Consider the following 19380-nt stretch of genomic DNA (forward strand, 5'->3'; position numbering starts at 1 on the left):
AGCACGCTATTACATGTGACCTTTAGCATTGAGGTCTGGATGAGCGCTGCCCACTCAGCAGCTGACTGTCACTTCCCTCTGGGCCTGCCTCATGATACCAGCAGGTGTGGAGCCATGGGGACTGAGGTCAGCCTTCAGCCAGCCTCCGCTCTCATCCCAGACCTGTTTGCTAAAAGAAAAGAGAAAGGGAACAGCACCAAGGGCTCCAGAAAGAGAAAGGGAAGCAACAACCCCACCCTACTACCTGTCTGACTCCAACTATGGACTGAATTCTCTCTTTTGAGAAACTGAAATATCTTATCCCAGAAGGGAGGCTCAAACTTCTGGAATTGGTAGCTTCCAGTCAGTGCAATGAAAGACCCCAGTGAGGGACAAAAGAATGGAGGGAAGTTGGGGGAGGTGACACCCCCAAACTTCCAGCTGCCTGTTAGCCTGCAGCTAAAAAGTGAGACTTACTAACTTCCTCTCCAGAAACGGAGAGCTCAACAGCTGGAGGTTAGGACCGGCAGATCTGAGTTTACATCAGAGATCTCAGACAAGGGTGCTTCTCCTCTCTGGGTTTGAGTTTCCCCTAGTGTAAAGTGAGACCCGTAACACTTAGCTCAGGGTGCCAGTGTAAGAAGAACCTGAGATGCCGTCTGCAGAGCACGCGATATGCGGCTGGTCCCGTGTACTGCTTTGCACCTTTCTACCTGGTGGTCCCAGGGTTGGGAGTTCTGTCTTTTGTCCTTAGTTTCTGCCTGCTCTGGGGACCATGAACTCCTGGAGGGGCAGGGCCTTGCTTCTTAGGATCACTGCTGTGTCCTCCACGCGCACCGCCCCCCCCCCAAAAAAAAAAAAAAAAAAAACAGGGCAACGCAGGTTCTGGTGGAGCAGCCGTGGAGTGGATGCAGCTCACAGCAGAGAGCGCTAACACGGCTCTATTCGGTGCCTCTGTGTCTTAAGTGCTGGAGAAATAACAACAAACAAAACAGACAGAATGCGTTGCTTTCCTGGTGTCATTGGGGGAGATGGAACTCCACAGTCAGTGCAAAAGGGAAAACCAGGACACGGGTTCCGTGAGGGAACTTGAGGTGGTGAGGAGGAGACATTTGAGCAAAGGCCTGAAGCCGGCGGTGGCGACCATGCGCTCCAGGCAGAAAAAAAACAGCATGTGCCCTTTGCTGAAGCGAGGATGAGCCTTGTTGTTCCTTGTCACTCAAGAACACAGTGAGAATAGTAATGGGCGGCAGGGGGTCAGCGGGAGCAGCAGGCCAGGTGGGCTGGGATGGGGCCTGACTCACACGGATTGAGAGCGTACCTCGTGCCAGACAGCGTTTTTCCTGTTGGAGTTTGTCTTCGTCAGCAGAGCCCTGGGCTTTTGGCACTGTTCATGACTCTGGCTTTATGATATGGGCGGGACCAAAGGCCCAGTGAAATGCTGTCCCTTGTCCCAGTGGTAACCTGGGTGTGGCCAGCCCAGTGGCATGTTCCAGAATGTGGAGCTGGGACTTGAGGAGGGCTCAGCAGTGGCACTTTGCCTCTCACAGGAGTACGACGCCCGCAAAGTGACCTTCGTGAAGGTGGTGCCTACTCCCAACAACGGCTCCACCGAGCTCGTGGCCCTGCATCGCGATGAGGTAGGGACCACCAGCTCCAGCAGGGGCTCAGATGGGGTTCCCAGACCAGGGGCCCCTGCCACAGACTCACCTCCCACAGGGCGAGGACGGGCAGGAGGTGCTGTCCTTCGAATTCCAGAAGATCAAGTATTCCTACGATGCCCTGGAGAAGAAGCGTTTTCTCCCCGTGGCCTTTCCAGTGGGAAACGCTTTCTCATTCTACCAGAGCAACAGAGGGTTCCAGGAGGACTCGGAGATCCGTGCCGCCGAGAAGAAGTTTGGGAGCAACAAGTGAGTCCCAGCATGCTTGTATATTGCCCCTGCTGAGACAGGGCTGGGGCTCTGCCCTATAGTCACAGGCCGAGTCCCTGCTCCAGTTAGTGGAACCTGCCCCGTTTATGTATGCTCAATGGTCTGGGGGAGTCTGCCTTTCAACAAAATGTCCCAGGTGACTATGTGGCAGGTGCCCCTTGAGAAAGATGTTCTAGTCTGGCCTCTCCCAACTTGCCTGCTGATAGGATCCCCTGAAGGGCCCACAGCTGGGAGCCTGGCCCGGGGCTGTTCATCCTTGCCTTGTGTTTCTAATTCTCTTCTTTGTTTGAGATTTTGTCTATAGATGTGAATTCTTGTCACTCTCTTACGTATCCCAGCAGCGTATGAGTGATAATAAGAAAAAAAAGGTGGTGATCAGAACAGCTCGTCTGTGCCAGGTGGAATGCAGACGCTCTGTTAGCACTCTCTCCTTTCATCTTCACCAGAACCACCTGTGTCAACACCAGGCTGGGTGGGACCAGAGCTGGGCTTCAGAGCCCCCATCCTGCTGGTGATTGTCCTTGACTCGAAAACCCTCAGAACCTCTAGGAAATTATTTCTTGACCTAGCTGCTTTTCAAAAATTACAAACGTTACCGCACCCAGCAATCTAATCGGAAGTCTTGCCGGAAACATTTATTGATTCTCCTCCCACCCCACCCTGGTCAGTGTGCCGGCAGCCTGGGGTGTCCCGTTTCACACCCCCATCACTTGGGTGAAGGCACCCTGGACAGTCCGGGTCGGAGCTCAGTTTGTATCACAACGTAGCCACTGTGCAGTTTCTTTTTCTCAAGTCCCACATCCTGGACATCACTGCAGTTCTGCAGGGCCAAACAGAGACAGCCCAAGTTGACCTGGTTTCCTGGGCAGAGCCAGCCACCACCCAGAGCACTGCAGAGCGCACCTTTCAGCCCTCCTCCAATTCCAAGGCTTTCATCCAAGGAGTTTTTGGGAAATCGCAGCTCAGACCGCCCCTCTCGACAGTAGGGTGGGGTTCAGGCGCGTTGTTTCATGCCCCAGGGTGCCCCACAGCCCCCAGCTGCCCAGCCTCCTCTGCAGCCTCAGGGCTCCCAGCCCACAGTCAGCCTTTCCTCCCCCCAGCCTTGTCCCCCAACCACCTGACAGGTTCTCGTCTTCACCAGCCCGGCCGAGCGTGTGGCCGCTCCCTGAAGTGCCTGTAGTGCAGATTCAGAGGTTTCATCAGGGCTCTGCAGAGCAGAGGGCTAGGGCAGTCAGCATGCCCGCCTCGGCGCTGCACAGTCAAGAAGACGGGCTTGAACGGAGCGTCCCGTTGCCCAGGGAGGCCCTCGGTGCCCCCAAGTGGAGGAGTTAAGGTGGGGCTTCCTGCCTGTAACAGGGTGAGCCGTCTGTCTTTCAGGGCCGAGATGGTGGTGCCTGACTTCTCGGAGCTGTTCAAGGAGAGGGCCACGGCGCCCTTCTTTGTGTTCCAGGTAAAGCAGCAGTGCCTGTCCTTCTCCCCACCTGTTCTTGGGGCTCTCCCAGCCCACCTCCAAACGTGAGAACTTCCCCTGCCCTCGTGGGCAGAGCGGCCCTCGGCATGCCGGCCAGCCCGCCTCGGGCAGTCTCCCGCGTCCCTGGGAACAGACGCCCGTGCCCCGCAGGTGTTCTGCGTGGGGCTCTGGTGTCTGGACGAGTACTGGTACTACAGCGTCTTCACGCTCTCCATGCTGGTGGCCTTCGAGGCCTCCCTGGTCCAGCAGCAGATGCGGAACATGTCAGAGATCCGGAAGATGGGCAACAAGCCCCACATGATCCAGGTGCAGCCAGTGGGGCGCTGGGCGGGTAGGAGGGTCCCTGTGGTCTTGGCGGGGTGCAGCACGGGAGCATCCCCAGAACTGACGGCACCCCGTCCCCGCCCAGGTCTACCGAAGCCGGAAGTGGAGGCCCATCGCCAGCGACGAGATTGTTCCCGGGGACATCGTCTCGATCGGTGAGGCCCAGTCCTGCTCCGCCCCGAGGGAGCCTTTGCCTCGGGCTTCAGTCCAACCCCCCCGCCCTGCCCCACAGGCCGCTCCCCCCAGGAGAACCTGGTGCCCTGCGATGTGCTGCTGCTGCGGGGCCGCTGCATCGTGGACGAGGCCATGCTCACCGGGGAGTCAGTGCCCCAGATGAAGGTGCCGGCTCGGGCGTCGGGGGGTGGGGGGCATGCACCTCCGTCTACTCAGGCCTGTCAGCATCACACTCACCGGGGAGGAAACGGGCCAGGGTCCTGCCCGGGCTTGACCCAGGAGGGACGGAGCCTGGGAGACAAAGGGGGCACAGACGGGGCTCCTGGCTTTCCTGGTGGGTTAACACCCTGGACTAAGGGAAGCCTGGTGGTGAGGAGGAGAAGGAGGAGACGAGAGGCAGCAGCATCAGTGGGGAGTCAGGCACTCTGGGGTCTCAGGCTGAGGTGGGCTGAGGGAGAAGTAGAAGGTGTGACTCCAGGGTGGGGCTGGGTACAGGGTCCCAGGGAGTCAGTACTGTGCACGAAGGTAGAAGACAGACCGGGGCCATGACCCTGGTAACACGCACCAGGCTGGATGCGGAGCCCTGTAAGGGTCGTGCAGGCTCCCTGCAGACTCCAGACCAGGGACGAAGGCCAGGGTGGGATGAGCCGTTGACTCTGCCATCCTTCCCTCCTCCCTAGGAGCCCATCGAGGACCTCAGCCCCAGCCGGGTGTTGGACCTTCAGGCCGACGCCCGGCTCCACGTCGTCTTCGGGGGCACCAAAGTTGTGCAGCACATCCCCCCACAGAAAGCCGCCGCAGGCCTGAAGCGTAGGTGCCTCGGGCGTGGGGGGTCCCCGCCCTGCCACCCCATACCCGGGTCTGCTCAGCCCCGAGAGAGGCCCAGGGGGTGCAGGCACTAGTGACGCCTGCTCTCTCTCTCCCCAGCCGTGGACAATGGGTGCGTGGCCTACGTCCTGAGGACCGGATTCAACACATCCCAGGTGTGGCACCTGCCCCGTCCTGAGGGGGGTGGTACCTGGGCCGACCGGCGGGCAGCTGAGGTGGCAGCCTTTCCAGACCCCAGAACATACAGCCCATAAGCGCTCTGGTAGCAAATGCTGGGCTGGGGGCAAGTGCAGAGACAAGCCCCAGAGCAGGTCCGCTTTCCCTGGCTGGGGCTCTAGTGGAGACCCCAGACTGTGACCCCACACAGCTGGGGATCACAAACAGTCTGGGCCAAGTGAACACTGAAGTGGCTTAAGGATTCCTTAGGAAAGATGATGGTCAGCTCTCCTTCTGGAGAATTCAACCCCTGCCCCAGTCACAGCCACTTCCTTCCCTGACCCCCATCTTCAGTCGCGGGGCAGGAGAGGCTGCCGCCCTCCCAGGAAAGACCTCTGCCCCTCCGTCCCTATAGGGCAAGCTGCTGCGCACCATTCTCTTTGGGGTCAAGAGGGTGACGGCGAACAACCTGGAGACCTTCATCTTCATCCTCTTTCTCCTGGTCTTTGCCATTGCGGCAGCCGCCTACGTGTGGATCGAAGGTAAGAGCCCTGACCCCCTGCCCCCGCCATCTGCTCAGCCCCAGGCCTGAGGCCCCCAGACTGGCAGGCCCTGTCTGTGCAGGTACCAAGGACCCCAGCCGGAACCGCTACAAGCTCTTTCTGGAATGCACTCTGATCCTCACCTCTGTCGTGCCCCCTGAGTTGCCCATTGAGCTGTCTCTGGCCGTCAACACCTCTCTCATCGCTCTGGCCAAGCTCTGTGAGTCTCTGGGGCAGGGACGGGGTGCCAAGTGGGCTGGGGCCCAGCAGGACCCCTGACCCTGGCTCCCACCACCCAGACATGTACTGCACGGAGCCCTTCCGGATCCCCTTTGCCGGCAAGGTGGAGGTGTGCTGCTTCGACAAGACAGGGACCTTGACCAGTGACAGCCTGGTGGTGCGCGGTGTGGCTGGGCTCCGGTGAGCATGGGGCGTCGGGGTCACCAGGTGCCCACCAGGGGTGTTTCTGGGCACTCGGGACAGAGAGCTGCCTAGCCCAAGCTTTCAAAGTGAGGGCCTGGCACAGGCCCTCCCACTGAGGCCCACTCCAGGGGTCCCCCCAGCAGCTCTCAGTGTGAATCACAGTGACACATGGCGTGGCTCAGGCCTCAGGCAGCCACATGATATCTGGGGGCATCGTGAAGCAGGCGCAGACGTTATAAGGACCAAGGCAACACCCTAACACCCTGTCATCGTTGCCCTCTTCCCTGTGACTGGAGTGGAGTGTGGGGGCCCATCCCTCGTCCTGACTGGCAATCCCCAGGGGCTCCTCTGCCCACTCCCGTCCACTCAGTAAGCAGCGGGTCCTCCTCCTTGCAGGGACGGGAAGGAGGTGACTCCTGTGTCCAGCATCCCCATAGAGACACACCGGGCTCTGGCCTCGTGCCACTCCCTCATGCAGCTGGACGACGGGACCCTTGTGGGTGACCCCTTGGAGAAAGCCATGTTGACGGCCGTGGACTGGACACTGACTAGAGGTGAGGGGCTGGAGCCTCGGGCACGCCACCAGCTTGTACATCCCCAGACAGGCAGCGGGTACCTGTCAGATGCCTGTGTGTTCAACTCAGGGGCAGGCGGGTGGGCACAGGCTCGCCTCTGACTTGGGGCAGGATCCTCTGTGCCCAGATCGCCCAGCTTTGACCCCTCCCCGAGCCAGACCCCGTGTGTGGAGGTGCGGGGAGGACAGGGGCGGAGGGAGGCAGGGCACGGCGGGGGCGGGTGGGGGCTTGGCGGCCTCTTTGGAGCGAAGGCCCTCAGGACTCGTGCTTATTTGTTTCCAGATGAGAAAGTATTCCCCCGAAGTATTAAAACTCAGGGGCTGAAAATTCACCAGCGCTTTCATTTTGCCAGTGCCCTAAAGCGAATGTCCGTGCTCGCCTCCTATGAGAAGCTTGGCTCCACTGATCTCTGCTACATCGCGGCCGTGAAGGGGGCCCCCGAAACCCTGCACTCCATGGTGAGCCAGCCCCGGCCAGGGTCGGGAGGGGGGTCCAGGGCGGTCGGTGATCTCCCCCTGCGTTCCCTGCAGTTCGCCCAGTGCCCACCTGACTACCACCACATTCATACGGAGATTTCCCGGGAAGGAGCCCGAGTTCTGGCGCTGGGGTATAAGGAGCTGGGGCACCTCACTCACCAGCAGGTAAGGGCCCAGGTCCCCACCCCCCAACCCCCCATGCCCCCCACCCCCCAACCCCCCTTTACCCCCTGTGGTGCCACCACGAGCGGTGGTGGCAATTTCATCATCTTCCTCCCTGACCTCTACCTTTGGAGGCCCCAGGTGGCACTCCATCTGTGGTTTCTTCTTCTCCCCAGCATGCCCCCTCCCTTACAGGACCCCATCCCATCCCCAAATCCAGGGCTGCTCCTGGAGGACACACCCAGGTCTCACCTCCTGTGCTCACACCCGCCTTGAGGAGGCCTTGGGGCACCTCGGGTTCCCCAGCTTTGCCCCTGCCCCGCCCAGCCGCCTGGCCACTGTACTGTCTTGGGGTATCCCCGGCCCTTGGTCACAGCCCACATCCTTGTAGCCTCTCCTCCCGCCCCCATCACCAACGCTGCTCCTTTGTCTGCTTCCACTTCACCCTCATCCGAGTGGCTTTCATCTGCTTGCACCCAGTGGCCATGAGATCCTTCCTGAAAGCACAGCAGGTCACACCTCTGTCCAAGCCTCATTCACAGACCTGTCAGAGCCCCCGAGCCCTGCGCAGCCCACGCCCCTCCGCCCTACCCCCTGCCTTCGTCTCTCTCCTGGTACTCTGAGGGCAGAGGTTTTCTGCTTTCTGTACGAGGTGAGGAGGGGCAGCTTGCGCTCAGTGGTTATCAAAGGGGAGTCCAGACTCTCTGGTCCTAGAAGTGGACTCACAGGGACTTTGTGCCACGCTGTTGTCTGTGATAGAGGGTAGAGGTGCTGCTGGGGAGCCAGGACCGCCCAGCCACTGCTCAGCCCCTCTGCCACCAGAGCGCCTCACCCTCCCCACATCTCTCACCTTCTGACCCTCAGGTTCCCTTCCTGCAAGGAGGGGGCTGTCTCTGACCCCCATCCCCAGCTTGTTGTCATGTCAGAGCTTAGGTATTGGGGAAGGAGAAGAGAAACAAGTCTTTAGGGCCCCGGTGTGTCCATCCACAGGCCCGGGAGGTCAAGCGGGAGGCCCTGGAGTGCAACCTCAAGTTCGTCGGCTTCATCGTGGTCTCCTGCCCGCTCAAGGCTGATTCCAAGGCTGTGATCCGTGAGATCCAGAATGCCTCCCATCGGGTACAGCCACCGGCCCCCTTCCTGCCAGCCCCTGGGTGGCGGTCTTGGCTGCTCCTTACAGAGGGGATGTGACAGCGGAAGACAGTTGGCCCTCCATGGGGCACCCGGGGTGGGCGTCTGGGCCTTGGAGCAAAGAGCGCGGCTCTTGGCTGAGCTCCACCGTGACTTACACTCATGCTGACCCATCTTGAGGATGCTCTAGGACCCATGCCCACCCTTCTCACCTCACTTCATCAGGCCCCCAGCATCCCTGGGAGATGAGGGCTCTTCCCCCATTCCACCCCATCTTAGGGAGACATTGAGACTGGCTGAGGGGATGTGGAGACCACACCCAGACAGGCCGCGTCCGTCCCGGTGGCTTTGCTCTGTTAGTCCTGGCGTTTTGTGTCTTCTATTTGGGGGTTCAGGATGCGGTTTTAGGGTGTGGACGATGAGCTGGAAGTGTCAGGGGGTGGTGATATGATTCGTCCTCACCTGGCCCTCAGCAGTCGGGGCCCGTCTTCCCATCACCAGGCTCCAAGCCAAGAGGGTCCACACCAAAGGCTGGTTCTTGGTATATATTATGATTAAAGGCTGTGAGTGTCCTCACAAAGACACAGATACGTATACTATTTGCAGAAGCCGCTACCAGACGTTACGGCTCCTGGAAGCCCAGTCCCCAGTAGGAGGCCAAGAGCTCCCTCTGCGGCCTTCCTTAGAAGAGACTTAGCCCCCGTGTCTCCAGGCTGCAGTTCTGACCACTGAGCCCTGCTTTCCTGAGCGTCTGCCTTCTCCCCAGGTGGTCATGATCACAGGTGACAACCCACTCACTGCCTGCCACGTGGCTCGGGAGCTGCATTTCATTGAGAAGGCTCAGACGCTGATCCTGCAGCCTCCCACGGGGAAAGGTGAGGCCCCTTGTCTCGTGAGCTGGGGGGCCTCGAGTCTAAGAGCAGCTCCCACCTGGTGGCTCACCCCTGTGCCCGGCCTAAGTGAGCACGCCTGGCATCCTCCGGCACCTGTGATACAGGCCTGTTGGTCACAGCCCTGCCTCATAAGCACACTCGGGCTACCCAGCCAGGAACTCCACAGCCCGCCCGTGCAGCAGCTTGCAGATGACCCCTGGCTCCAGGACCGGCGGTGACTTGCAATCTTAAGGCGATGGGTTATACTCACAGCAGCCCACGTTTCATAGCCTCCCCCACCTTGGGCCCGGCTGGCTGCCTGAGTGCTCCCATTGAGAGCATGGGGACTGCTGGTGCTCGTGTTTGGCGTGGCCAGACCCAGGCCAGAGACCTTGGTTTGCTTCACCAGGTCAGCCCTTCTGCTCCATGTGGAAGGGCCTGCCATCCCCGCACCATGTAGGAACCCAGCTGGATCAGTTGTTGGGGGTCCCTGCTCTGTAGATAAAGAAACAGAAGTGAATCCTTCCACCTGGGTCATTTGGAGACACTGTGACTAAGGGTTTGAACTCAGGTCCGGAGCTCGTGGTCTCTGACGTCTCCTGAGTAACCGAACTGGTTGTGAGCGGTGCTTCAGAATCAGACTGGTCAAGAGGCACATCCAGTTCTCGCACCTCCAGCGGGTGGGGTGGAATCTGTCAGATGCCCTAGGGTGGCACCCAGCACGGGGCCTGGCTTGGGAGCAGCACGCAGCAGGGGTGTCACCAGGCAGCAGGCCAGACGGAGGAGGATGCTGGCGTGGCCCAGCCAAGGGGGCTTCCGGAGCCGCCTCGCCCTTCTCTCGGTCTGTGTTGTATCCCAGATCTCAGTTCCAGCCCCAGGCACTGCGCTCTTCCAGAGCCTGGGAAATCATAGGTGGGTGGCCCAGAGGTACCAAGACTGTTAGTTTTCCAGCCAAGCTACTTTAGCAAAACAGCTAGAACAGAAGCCAGGTGGAGACTGCTTTTCCTCCAGGCTGAGACAGCTGAGGGCCAGCTCAGTGCTGCAAGGGCTGGTAGACTGCCCTCAGCCGTCCTTGCCACTCACCATCTGGGCCTAGACCTACCAGCTAGAAAGGGGAAGTAGATAGCAAGAAGTGTCTGGCCTGAGGAAGTGACATGGGGTGCCCTGGCCTAGAAGAGCAGAGTTGTACATAAACGCTATCTGGGTTTGGATCTGGCCTCTTCTTGCAGTCTTTAGTGGCTTAGGCCTTAGGTTTTCTGATTCTTTGTATCAGAGCCTTCCATGGATGATCTCTATGGGGTGCTGAGTCTAGGGTGCAGGTTGGTGTGGACCTGGATTAGGAGGGGTAGGAAGTAAGAAGGTACTCCAGAGGAGGAGGACAAGGATTGCATATGTGGGGTCCACGTGAGAGGGTCCACCTGACAGCTGAACCCCCCGCCCTGACCCTGGGCCCTGGCTCTGCAGGTGGCCTGTGTGAGTGGCGCTCCATCGACGGCAGCATCTCAGAGCCCCTGGCCCAGGGCTCCCCCAAGGCCCTGGCCCGGGAGCACGCTCTGTGCCTCACGGGCGACGGCCTGGCCCACCTGCAGGCCGAGGACCCCCAGCTGCTGCTTCGCCTCATCCCCTACGTGCAAGTGTTCGCCCGAGTGGCCCCTAAACAGAAGGTGGGTACAGAGGGTGGCAGAGGGCAGGTGGGGCGTTGGGGGCATGGCACAGAGCCCTCATTCACGCTCTTTCTTCCCCAAACAGGAGTTTGTCATCACCAGCCTGAAGGAGCTGGGCTACGTGACCCTCATGTGCGGAGATGGCACCAATGACGTGGGTGCCCTGAAGCATGCCGATGTGGGTGAGCCTGGGGTTGGGGGAAGGGGGCTCTTATGCCATCACTGGCTTACCATCAGGGGCACGCCACTGAGCCAGTTCTGTAAGGCGGCCGTGGTGAAGAGATGGGGCAGGGACCGGTGGGGCTGGGGATCTGAAGGGCTCCAAGGCCAGGAAGGGATACACGTGCCTGGGAAAGAGTGTGGTGGGGGCCCAGGCAGGTTCCATGGGACAGACCCAACTCGGTTTGTTCAGCCCTCCCCCCAGGCACTGTGTGAGCACCAAAAGCCAAGGCCAGGAGAGTTTACCACCTTGATTCTGTGTCAGCAGAGCACAGATAGCAAGTTGGTGTTTAAAGACAGTTTGACTTCGTTTCTTTCATGCATGCGTGCTAAGTCGCTTCAGTCATGTCCGACTCTGCGACCCCATGTAGCCCACCAGGGTCCTCTGTCCATGGGATTCTCCAGCCAAGAATACTGGACTGGGTTGCCATGCTGTCCTCCAGAGGATCTTCCTGACCCGGGGATCAAACCCAGGTCTCCTGCACTGCAGGCGGGTTCTTGACCACCAGCACCACCTGGGAAGCCCCACCTTCTTTCAGTGCTTCTCAGATACTTACTTGGTTTATCAGCTTCATTTCTCATGACCGCAGGACTCTTGGCAATGAACTTCTCTGGAAATCACTTTGGACCTATATAGTGTCATATACAGAGAAGGCAATGGCACCCCACTCCAGTACTCTTGCCTGAAAAATCCCATGTCTGGAGGAGCCTGGTGGGCTGCAGTCCATGGGGTTGCTAAGAGTTGGACACGACGGAACAACTTCACTTTCCCTTTTCACTTTCATGCATTGGAGAAGGAAATGGCAACCCACTCCAGTGTTCTTGCCTGGAGAATCCCAGGGACGGGGGAGCCTGGTGGGCTGCCCGTCTGTGGGGTCGCACAGAGTCGAACACGATGAAGTGACTTAACAGCAGCAGTGTCACATACTTTATTTGGGTATTGCTTTTTTCTTGTTGTTTTTCTATAAGTAGTTTGTAGAAAGTAGGATGGATTCTCTCTGAGGTGCTCACTCCTTGGGTTGGGTGGGCAGGTGAAATGGGGGGATCGGTACTGGGTGAGCTGCGTTGAGCAGAGGCTCCATGCTCTGGCTCCTGACACACTCTTACACCAGGTGTGGCCCTCCTGGCCAATGCCCCTGAGAGGGTCGTCGAACGGCGGCGACGGCCCCGGGACAGCCCCATCCTGAGCAACAGCGGAGTCAGGGCCACCTCCAGGGCTGCCAAGCAGAGGTCAGGGCTCCCAGCCCCTGAGGAACAGCTGGCCTCCCAGCGGGTGAGTCTCCAGAGGAGGACGGGCACCAGTGCCCCCTTGTGGTCAGGTCTCACCCATCTGCCTGCTTCGTAGGACCGCCTGAGCCAGGTGCTGCGGGACCTAGAGGACGAGAGCACGCCCATGGTGAAGCTGGGGGATGCCAGCATCGCCGCGCCCTTCACCTCCAAGCTCTCTTCCATCCAATGCAGTGAGTCCTGCTGCCTGCTCCGCCCGCTGCCCCATCCCTCAGCCCGTGCTGCCTGGCCCCCACGCCCACACCTGCCTTCCCCCGCAGTTTGCCACGTGATCAAGCAGGGCCGATGCACACTGGTGACCACGCTGCAGATGTTCAAGATCTTGGCACTCAACGCCCTCATCCTGGCCTACAGCCAGAGCGTCCTATACCTGGAGGGCGTCAAGTTCAGTGACTTCCAGGCCACGCTGCAGGGGCTGCTGCTAGCTGGCTGTTTCCTCTTCATCTCCCGCTCCAAGGTGGGCCAGGAGCCGAAAAGCGGGGGCTTCTGCCCCAGCCCCAGGGTACCCTCTGCTTCTCTGAGCCATGATTCCTGCCCTGGAGGTCTTGAGAGGCTTCTCGGATTGCTGGTTGGCCATCAGTTGACAGTTGGGCCACCCAGGGCACGCTGTTAAAGGTGGAGCCGCAGGTCTGACTTACCTGCGCAGCAGCCCTTGGGGTGGGAACTGTCACCTCCAGGTTTCAGGTGAGATCGAGGGTAGGGTGGGCGCCCACTTGGGTTCTTCAGAGTGAAGCATCTCTGGCCCAGCATTGTCCACAGGCTGGGGTCTCAGGTGGGCCACACAGGTGAGGACAAGACAGATGGGGAAACGATGATTAAGACCACTCAGAAAGTGCAATGCTGGGAAGAACACCAGTGGGGCCACACAGGCTGTGAGGAATGGCCTCGGGGCCGGCCAGGGAGGCCTGTACCGACACTCAAGTTAGCACATAAAGAGCAAGAGAAGCAGCCGGGAACCCCACAAAGGTCGCACGTGGTCAAGGGCTGGTGCAGGAGGCCCTGGAGGCCAGAGGGCATGGGCGGTGGTCTGCACTGACCGTGCCTGTGCCGTGAGCAGTAGTGGGGGCGGGGGGCTTTACGTTTATTCTAGAGCAGGGGCATGGTGGGTCATAAGACCCCTGTGATAGCCGTGCAGCATGTGGGCATTGAGCGAGGCTGGGGTGGCATCTGGACTGAGGAACTGGAGGAGTGAGCAGGGGACTGGTGCCGACCTGCAACCCCCAGAGTTCAGTGACCACTCTCTACATAAGGCCTGCCAGGAAGCAGGGTAGGTTGGGTGACCCCAGGCTGAGCCTGGGCCCTGACCCCCAGCCTGCCTCTGCAGCCCCTGAAGACACTGTCCCGAGAGCGGCCCCTGCCCAACATCTTCAACCTGTACACCATCCTCACTGTCACGCTGCAGTTCTGCGTGCACTTTGCGAGTCTCGTCTACCTGTACCGTGAGGCCCAGGCCCGGAGCCCTGAGAAGTGAGTGCCCGCCCAGGGCCGGGGGGCAGGAGGGACACGCGCAGACGTTGGCCTGGGGTGGCCAGGCCAGCAGAGTCTGGGCTCTGAGGGGCAGGGGGTGCAGCAGGGGGTCACAAAGGGGCCCTGACCCCCCGTGTCACTGCAGGCAGGAGCAGTTTGTGGACCTATACAAAGAGTTTGAGCCGAGCCTAGTCAACAGCACAGTGTATATCATGGCCATGGCCATGCAGATGGCCACCTTTGCCATTAACTACAAGGTAAGGCCCAGCCCCTGCCCAGGCACCCCCTGCCCACCCTCTGGGCCCCCGTGACACAGCTCTCTATCCGTCGGTCCCCACAGGGCCCACCCTTCATGGAGAGCCTGCCTGAGAACAGGCCCCTGGTGTGGAGCCTGGCCGTGTCCCTCCTGGCCATTGTGGGCCTGCTTCTCGGCTCCTCACCTGAGTTCAACAGCCAGTTTGGGCTCGTGGACATCCCTGTGGAGGTGAGTCACTCTGTAGACATGGTCCTGGGACTCGGCCTGGACCTGTCTGGGCACCTGACTCACCAGCACTCCCTGCCCCACAGTTCAAGCTGGTCATCGCCCAGGTCCTCCTCCTGGACTTCTGCTTGGCGTTCCTGGCCGACCGCGTCCTGCAGTTCTTCTTGGGAACCCCAAAGCTGAAAGTGCCTTCCTGAGACAGCAGTGCTGGCCCCTGCTGCCACTGGGCAGGAGCCCCACGAGGGCCCCAGGAGGGAGCACTGCCCCCACAGCGAGGCCGACTTGGCCTTGCCCACCAAGACTGAGCTGGGACACCCCCTGCCCTACCCGCTATGGCTGTCTGAGGGCCTGGTTGGCGGAACCAGCCCCGGGCCAGCACCTTTGGTAAATAAAGCAGCATTGATGATTTTAAGAAGCCTCACCTGCATCTCTGTGCCACGGAAGGGGTTGTCAGGTTCTGAGTGGTCCCCGAGGAAGGTCCTGGCCCCTGCCTCCCGCTGTGGGCAGTGTGAGGTTCTAACCTTGCTCTGCAACACATGTGGCACTTGGACAGGCCAAGCTCGGGGCCCAGAGCATGCTCTGTGTACTTTCCAGTTTCGTAAGCATTTCCATGTCTCCATGGCGTCGCAGCTTCACTGTTTTTGACACCTCAGGCACTCAGGTCTTAGGATCATGGTAACTTTCCTTTTTAAGTAACATGCAAAATAACAGCATGCCTTCGTCTCATGGTGCCAGATACAAGGAAGTTGAAGTCATTACAAGTACTGAGTCAGGTCGCAGCCCTCAGGATTCTGCAGCACACGGGTACCAGCACTAGGTCATATCCTAGCCAGGGTCTGCCCTGCAGTCTGGCTCTCAGTACTGACACTGTCTTTCCTTCCAGAAAGCGTTCACCCACTACAGTTGAGGAGCTGTGGGCTTGGTGGCATGAAAGCTAAGAGCCACAGTCAGAGATTTCTTAGCTTTTCAACAGCCAAAAAAAACTAGAAAAAGCCTTTTATTTCCAGTTAGAAATTCCAGAGTGTGCGGTGTGGGTGCCTTTGATAACTGACAAGCTGCATGTGACGACCTCAGGCCACGGAGCCCAAGCCCAGGCTTCTGGACAACTTGCTTCTTCTCCCCGCTCATGCTCAGTGAGGGACTCTACCCTGTTCTGCTCCTGCCTCATGGTCATCCTTAGCCACCCCACCCAACAGGCTTCTCCATCAGAGGGGGTGTGGCCCACAGCCCACCGAGAGCCCTGGAAGCCAGAGCGAGGAAGGGGCTGGGACCGGCTGTGAGCATCACATGGGCCCTGGACACGCCACGGTGTCCAGAGGGGAAGAGGTGCCTGCTGTTCTCTGCTCATCTCCCAGCCCATGGCGTTGCAGAGAGCTGGACACCAGTTAGCGACTGAACAACAACAGAGGTGCCAGACCCCATCCAGCAGAGGATCCCTGAGACCATTTGAGGCACTCGGGTGGGGAAGGAGAACACTCTGGATGGGGAAGTTTGCTGGGAATGATCAAGGGTTCTTGTACCCTCCGTGCATGAGAGAGGTCCAAGGGGTGCTCTGACTGCCCTGACAATGGGCCCTCCCGGGCGTTCCCCAGTAGTGTCTTCAGCCCCAGCATGTTAGGGCAGAGGTCCCCAAGCCCTGGGCCTCAGGACCCAGGCTGCTCAGCAGGGAGTAAGCGGCAGGTGGGCAAGTGAAGCTTCATCTGTATTTACAGCCGCTCCCCGTCTCTCGAATTACCACCGGAGCTCCACCTCCTGTCAGATCAGTGGCAGCGTTAAGAGTCTCTGAGCATCATGAACTGCACATGCAAGGATTCAAACCGAGATCCCTAGGTTGCGCGCTCCTTCGAAGAACCTAATACCTGGTGTTCTGAGGCGGAGCTGAGGCGGCAGTGCTAGCACAGCAAGCTGCTGCAGATCCAGGTTGTCAGTAGTAGAGAGGTTCCACAGAGACCATACATAAATTGCTTGCAGACTCAAATCCCTATCAGTGAGTGGCAAGTGCCAGTTAAGCTGCATCTCTTAGCAGGATTTATAGTGGCCAGTGAGTTGATGTACTTCGATTATACAGCTACTCTGATGGCAGGCTTAAAGTCAGAATCCGACACTGTTTTAGTCCATGTGTGGCCTGCCCGTTTTATCTGCCACTTCTGTCTGTGCCTCTTTCCCGAACTGCACTCAGTTACAGTTTTGATAAGCCCACAAGCTGACCCTAGCCAAAGTGTGTAGAAACAAATGTCCCTGGAGAGCTTCTCTGTAAGGGAGGAAAGACCCAGTGGTGAGACAGCAGAAGACTCCAAGACTGCCCCAAAAAAAAGCATTTGAAAGAAAAATTTTCAAGAGTTCTAGTTTGGGAAGATCCCCTGGAGAAGGAAATGGCAACCCACTCCAGTATTACCTGGGAAATCCCATGGACAGAGGAACCAGGTGGGCTACAGTCCATGGGGTCACAAAAGAGTCAGACACACCTTAGCAACCAAACAGCAGCAACCAAGAGTCCTAGCAGAGTTAATTTACGAGTTCATTGTAACAGGTGGCTCACACTCTCTTAAGACCATGTTGTATAATATGGGCAACAGGCTATCCAACAAAGCCATGAAGACTTCGAAACTGCTTTGCCACATGGAGACCAAGCACCCTGTGTTAAAAGACAAGCCTTTGGAGTTTTTCAAAAGAAAAATTTAAAAAAAGTGAACCGAAGAACAGAAGCAATTATTGAAGGCCACCACTTCATTAAATGTGTCTGAACAGAAAACATCATTCTTAGTGGCTAACCCTAGTGCTAAAGCTAAGCCCTTTACTGTTGGTGAAGAGTTGATCCTTCCTGCTGCTGAGGACATTTGTCATGAACTTTTAGGAGAGGCTGCAGTTCAAAAGGTGGCGTGTGTGCCTCTTTTGGCTAGTGCCTTAACTAGAGGATACCATAATTAGGCTTCCCTGGTGGCTTAGACCTGCAATGTGGAGACCCAGGTTCCATCCCTGGGTCAAGGAGGTCCCCTGCAGAAGGGAATGAATGGCAACCCACTCCAAGATTCTTGCCTGGGGAATTCCATGGACAGAGGAGCCTGGCGGGCTACAGTCCATGGGGTCATAAAGAGTCAGACACGACAGTGACTGGCACTTTCACTTTTCAATTTCATAACTAAACTAACTGATGAAATAGAGAATATTAAGGCACAGTTGTTAGGATTAACAAATCGACATGGTACGCAATCCAGGTTGACTAATTCACCAGTGTGACAAGGCAGCAGGGTTTGTTCTGTATGTTTTTCATGAGAATATGTTACCTGCACTTCAGTTGCCAACCAACACCACAAGTCTGAGTAATTATGTATCAGCTCACTGTATCAGTATGTGCATTAACTGAAGGGCTGCCGTGACTAAAAGGCTTTCTGGTTTCACTGCTTGGGTCAAAGAGGTCACTTCTGAGTGTGAGTCTACACGCTGTATCATCCATAAAGAAATGCTGGTAGCCGAAAAATGTCACCTGAACTTAATATTTTGTATGATGTGATTAAAATTATCAACCACATTAAAGCACATGCCCTTAACTCACATCTGTCCAAGCAGCTTTGTGAAGAGACAGACACAGAGCACAAGCATCTCTTCTGCACAGAAGTGAGATGCTTTCTCATGGCAGATCACCCAGACTTCCCTGGTTGCACAGTGGATAGGAATCCACTTTCTAATGCAGGGGGCATGGGTTCGATCCCTAGTCCAGGAAGATTCCACATGCCAAGGAGCAACTTGGCCCATGTACCACAATTACTGAGCCCTCAGCTGCAACTGCTGTAGCCCATGGGCCTAGAGCCTGTGCTCTGCAATGAGAAGCCCGAACACTGCAACGAAGGGTAGTCCCTGCTCGCCGCCACAAGAGAAAGCCCACACAAAGCAACGAAGACCCAACACAGCCAAAAATAATAGATAAAAATAAATTATGTAAAAGTAGACCCCTAGCCAGAGTTTTTGAGTTATGGGAGCTGCTCTAGAGATTTCTTCTAGAAAAACAGTCACCACGGGCAGCATATTCCAGTGACAGAATGGGTTGCAAAATTTGCTTATTTGTGTGACATCTTCAACCTGCCCAGTGAACTCAATCTGTCACTTAAGGGGCAAACAACTATATTCAAGTCAGCAGATAAAGTGGCTGCATTCAAACCCACACCAGAATTATGGGGGCAACGAGTGAACATTGGGGATTTTTGACGTGTTTCAAACGTTAGCAGAGATTTTGAAAGGGACTGAGCCAGGGCCTACTTTCTCCCAGCTGATGAATGATCGCCTACCACAGCTTTCAAGAGTTTGAGCACTACTTCCCAACCCCAGAAAACCCCCCAATTGGGAAGGAATGGATCCTCAACCCATTTGTGAAAAAGCCAGGTGAACTGACTTTGTCCATGCTAGAAAAGGATCAACTGCTTGAGATCAAAAATGACGGTGGCCTTAAAAGTATGTTTGAGGTCATTTCAAATTTCTGTATGTTCTGGATGGACTTTCCTGGTGGCTCAGATGGTAAAGAATCTGATCCCTGGATCCAGAAGATCCCCTGGAGAAAGGAATGGAAACCCACTCCAGTATTCTTGTCTGGAAATTCCATGGGCTGAGGAGCCTGGTGCGCTACAGTCCATGAGGTCGCAAAGAGTCAAACACGACTGAGCAACTAACTAGTAGTAAAGAACCTGCCTCCAGTTCCATCCCTGGGTCAGGAAGATCCTCTGGAGGAGGGCTTGGCAACCCACTCCAGTCTTCTTGCCTGGAGGATCCCATGGACAATATGGTCCATAGTCCTTAAGGTCCGATACAACTGAAACGACTTAGCACGCACACGTGTTCTGGATTAAAGTCAAAGCAGGATATCCTGCAATTGCCACAAAAGCACTGAAAAACCTGCTTCCATTTCCACTTCTATTTCATCTCATCTTTGTGAAGCAGGGTTTTCTGCAGTGACAGCAACCAGAATGAGATTCCAGAGTAGACTGGACATAAGCAACACAATTCAGATGTCATTGTCTCCCATCAGCCCCAGATGGGACCATCCAGTTGCAGGAAAACAAGCTCGGAGCTCTCACTAATTTGCATTATGATGAGTTGTGTAATTATTTCATTATGTATCACAATGTAATAATGAAATAAAGTGCACAATAAATGTAATGCTCTCCAATCATCCTGAAACCATACCCGTGCTCTGACCCCCTCTATTCATGGGAAAATTGTCTTCCAGAAA

The 19380-nt window shown here is 57.2% G+C and overlaps 1 protein-coding gene across 5 annotated transcripts in view; it reads left to right on the forward strand.

Moving 5' to 3' along the window:
* Window positions 1-14571, forward strand: part of ATP13A1 (ATPase 13A1) — a 15595-nt gene extending 1024 nt beyond the window's left edge. Inside the window, exons 2-26 of one of the 5 annotated variants that reach the window (XR_015166415.1) lie at window positions 1530-1619; window positions 1699-1889; window positions 3288-3360; window positions 3532-3687; window positions 3791-3860; window positions 3938-4044; window positions 4560-4689; window positions 4807-4862; window positions 5279-5405; window positions 5488-5625; window positions 5705-5825; window positions 6225-6382; window positions 6756-6861; window positions 6934-7044; window positions 8032-8157; window positions 8776-9044; window positions 10506-10705; window positions 10791-10887; window positions 12037-12197; window positions 12270-12384; window positions 12472-12668; window positions 13536-13678; window positions 13824-13935; window positions 14019-14162; window positions 14246-14571. Coding sequence is in view for 2 of the 5 variants with exons in the window: in XM_086408124.1 (XP_086264250.1) it covers window positions 1530-1619; window positions 1699-1889; window positions 3288-3360; window positions 3532-3687; window positions 3791-3860; window positions 3938-4044; window positions 4560-4693; window positions 4807-4864; window positions 5279-5405; window positions 5488-5625; window positions 5705-5825; window positions 6225-6382; window positions 6686-6861; window positions 6934-7044; window positions 8032-8157; window positions 8936-9044; window positions 10506-10705; window positions 10791-10887; window positions 12037-12197; window positions 12270-12384; window positions 12472-12668; window positions 13536-13678; window positions 13824-13935; window positions 14019-14162; window positions 14246-14356 (3225 nt within the window). In the remaining 3 variants the exon portion in view is untranslated. Of the gene's footprint in view, window positions 1-1529; window positions 1620-1698; window positions 1890-3287; window positions 3361-3531; window positions 3688-3790; window positions 3861-3937; window positions 4045-4559; window positions 4694-4806; window positions 4865-5278; window positions 5406-5487; window positions 5626-5704; window positions 5826-6224; window positions 6383-6685; window positions 6862-6933; window positions 7045-8031; window positions 8158-8775; window positions 9045-10505; window positions 10706-10790; window positions 10888-12036; window positions 12198-12269; window positions 12385-12471; window positions 12669-13535; window positions 13679-13823; window positions 13936-14018; window positions 14163-14245 lie in introns of those variants that run through there. The other 4 variants (XR_015166414.1, XM_086408124.1, XM_086408123.1 and 1 more) reach the window with 4 other exon arrangements.
* Window positions 14572-19380: the final 4809 nt, after the last annotated feature.

Source organism: Bos grunniens, chromosome 7, assembly GCF_055505025.1.
Source record: "Bos grunniens cultivar Pamir isolate PY7600 chromosome 7, Bosgru_T2T1.0, whole genome shotgun sequence".
NCBI lineage: Eukaryota > Metazoa > Chordata > Mammalia > Artiodactyla > Bovidae > Bos > Bos grunniens.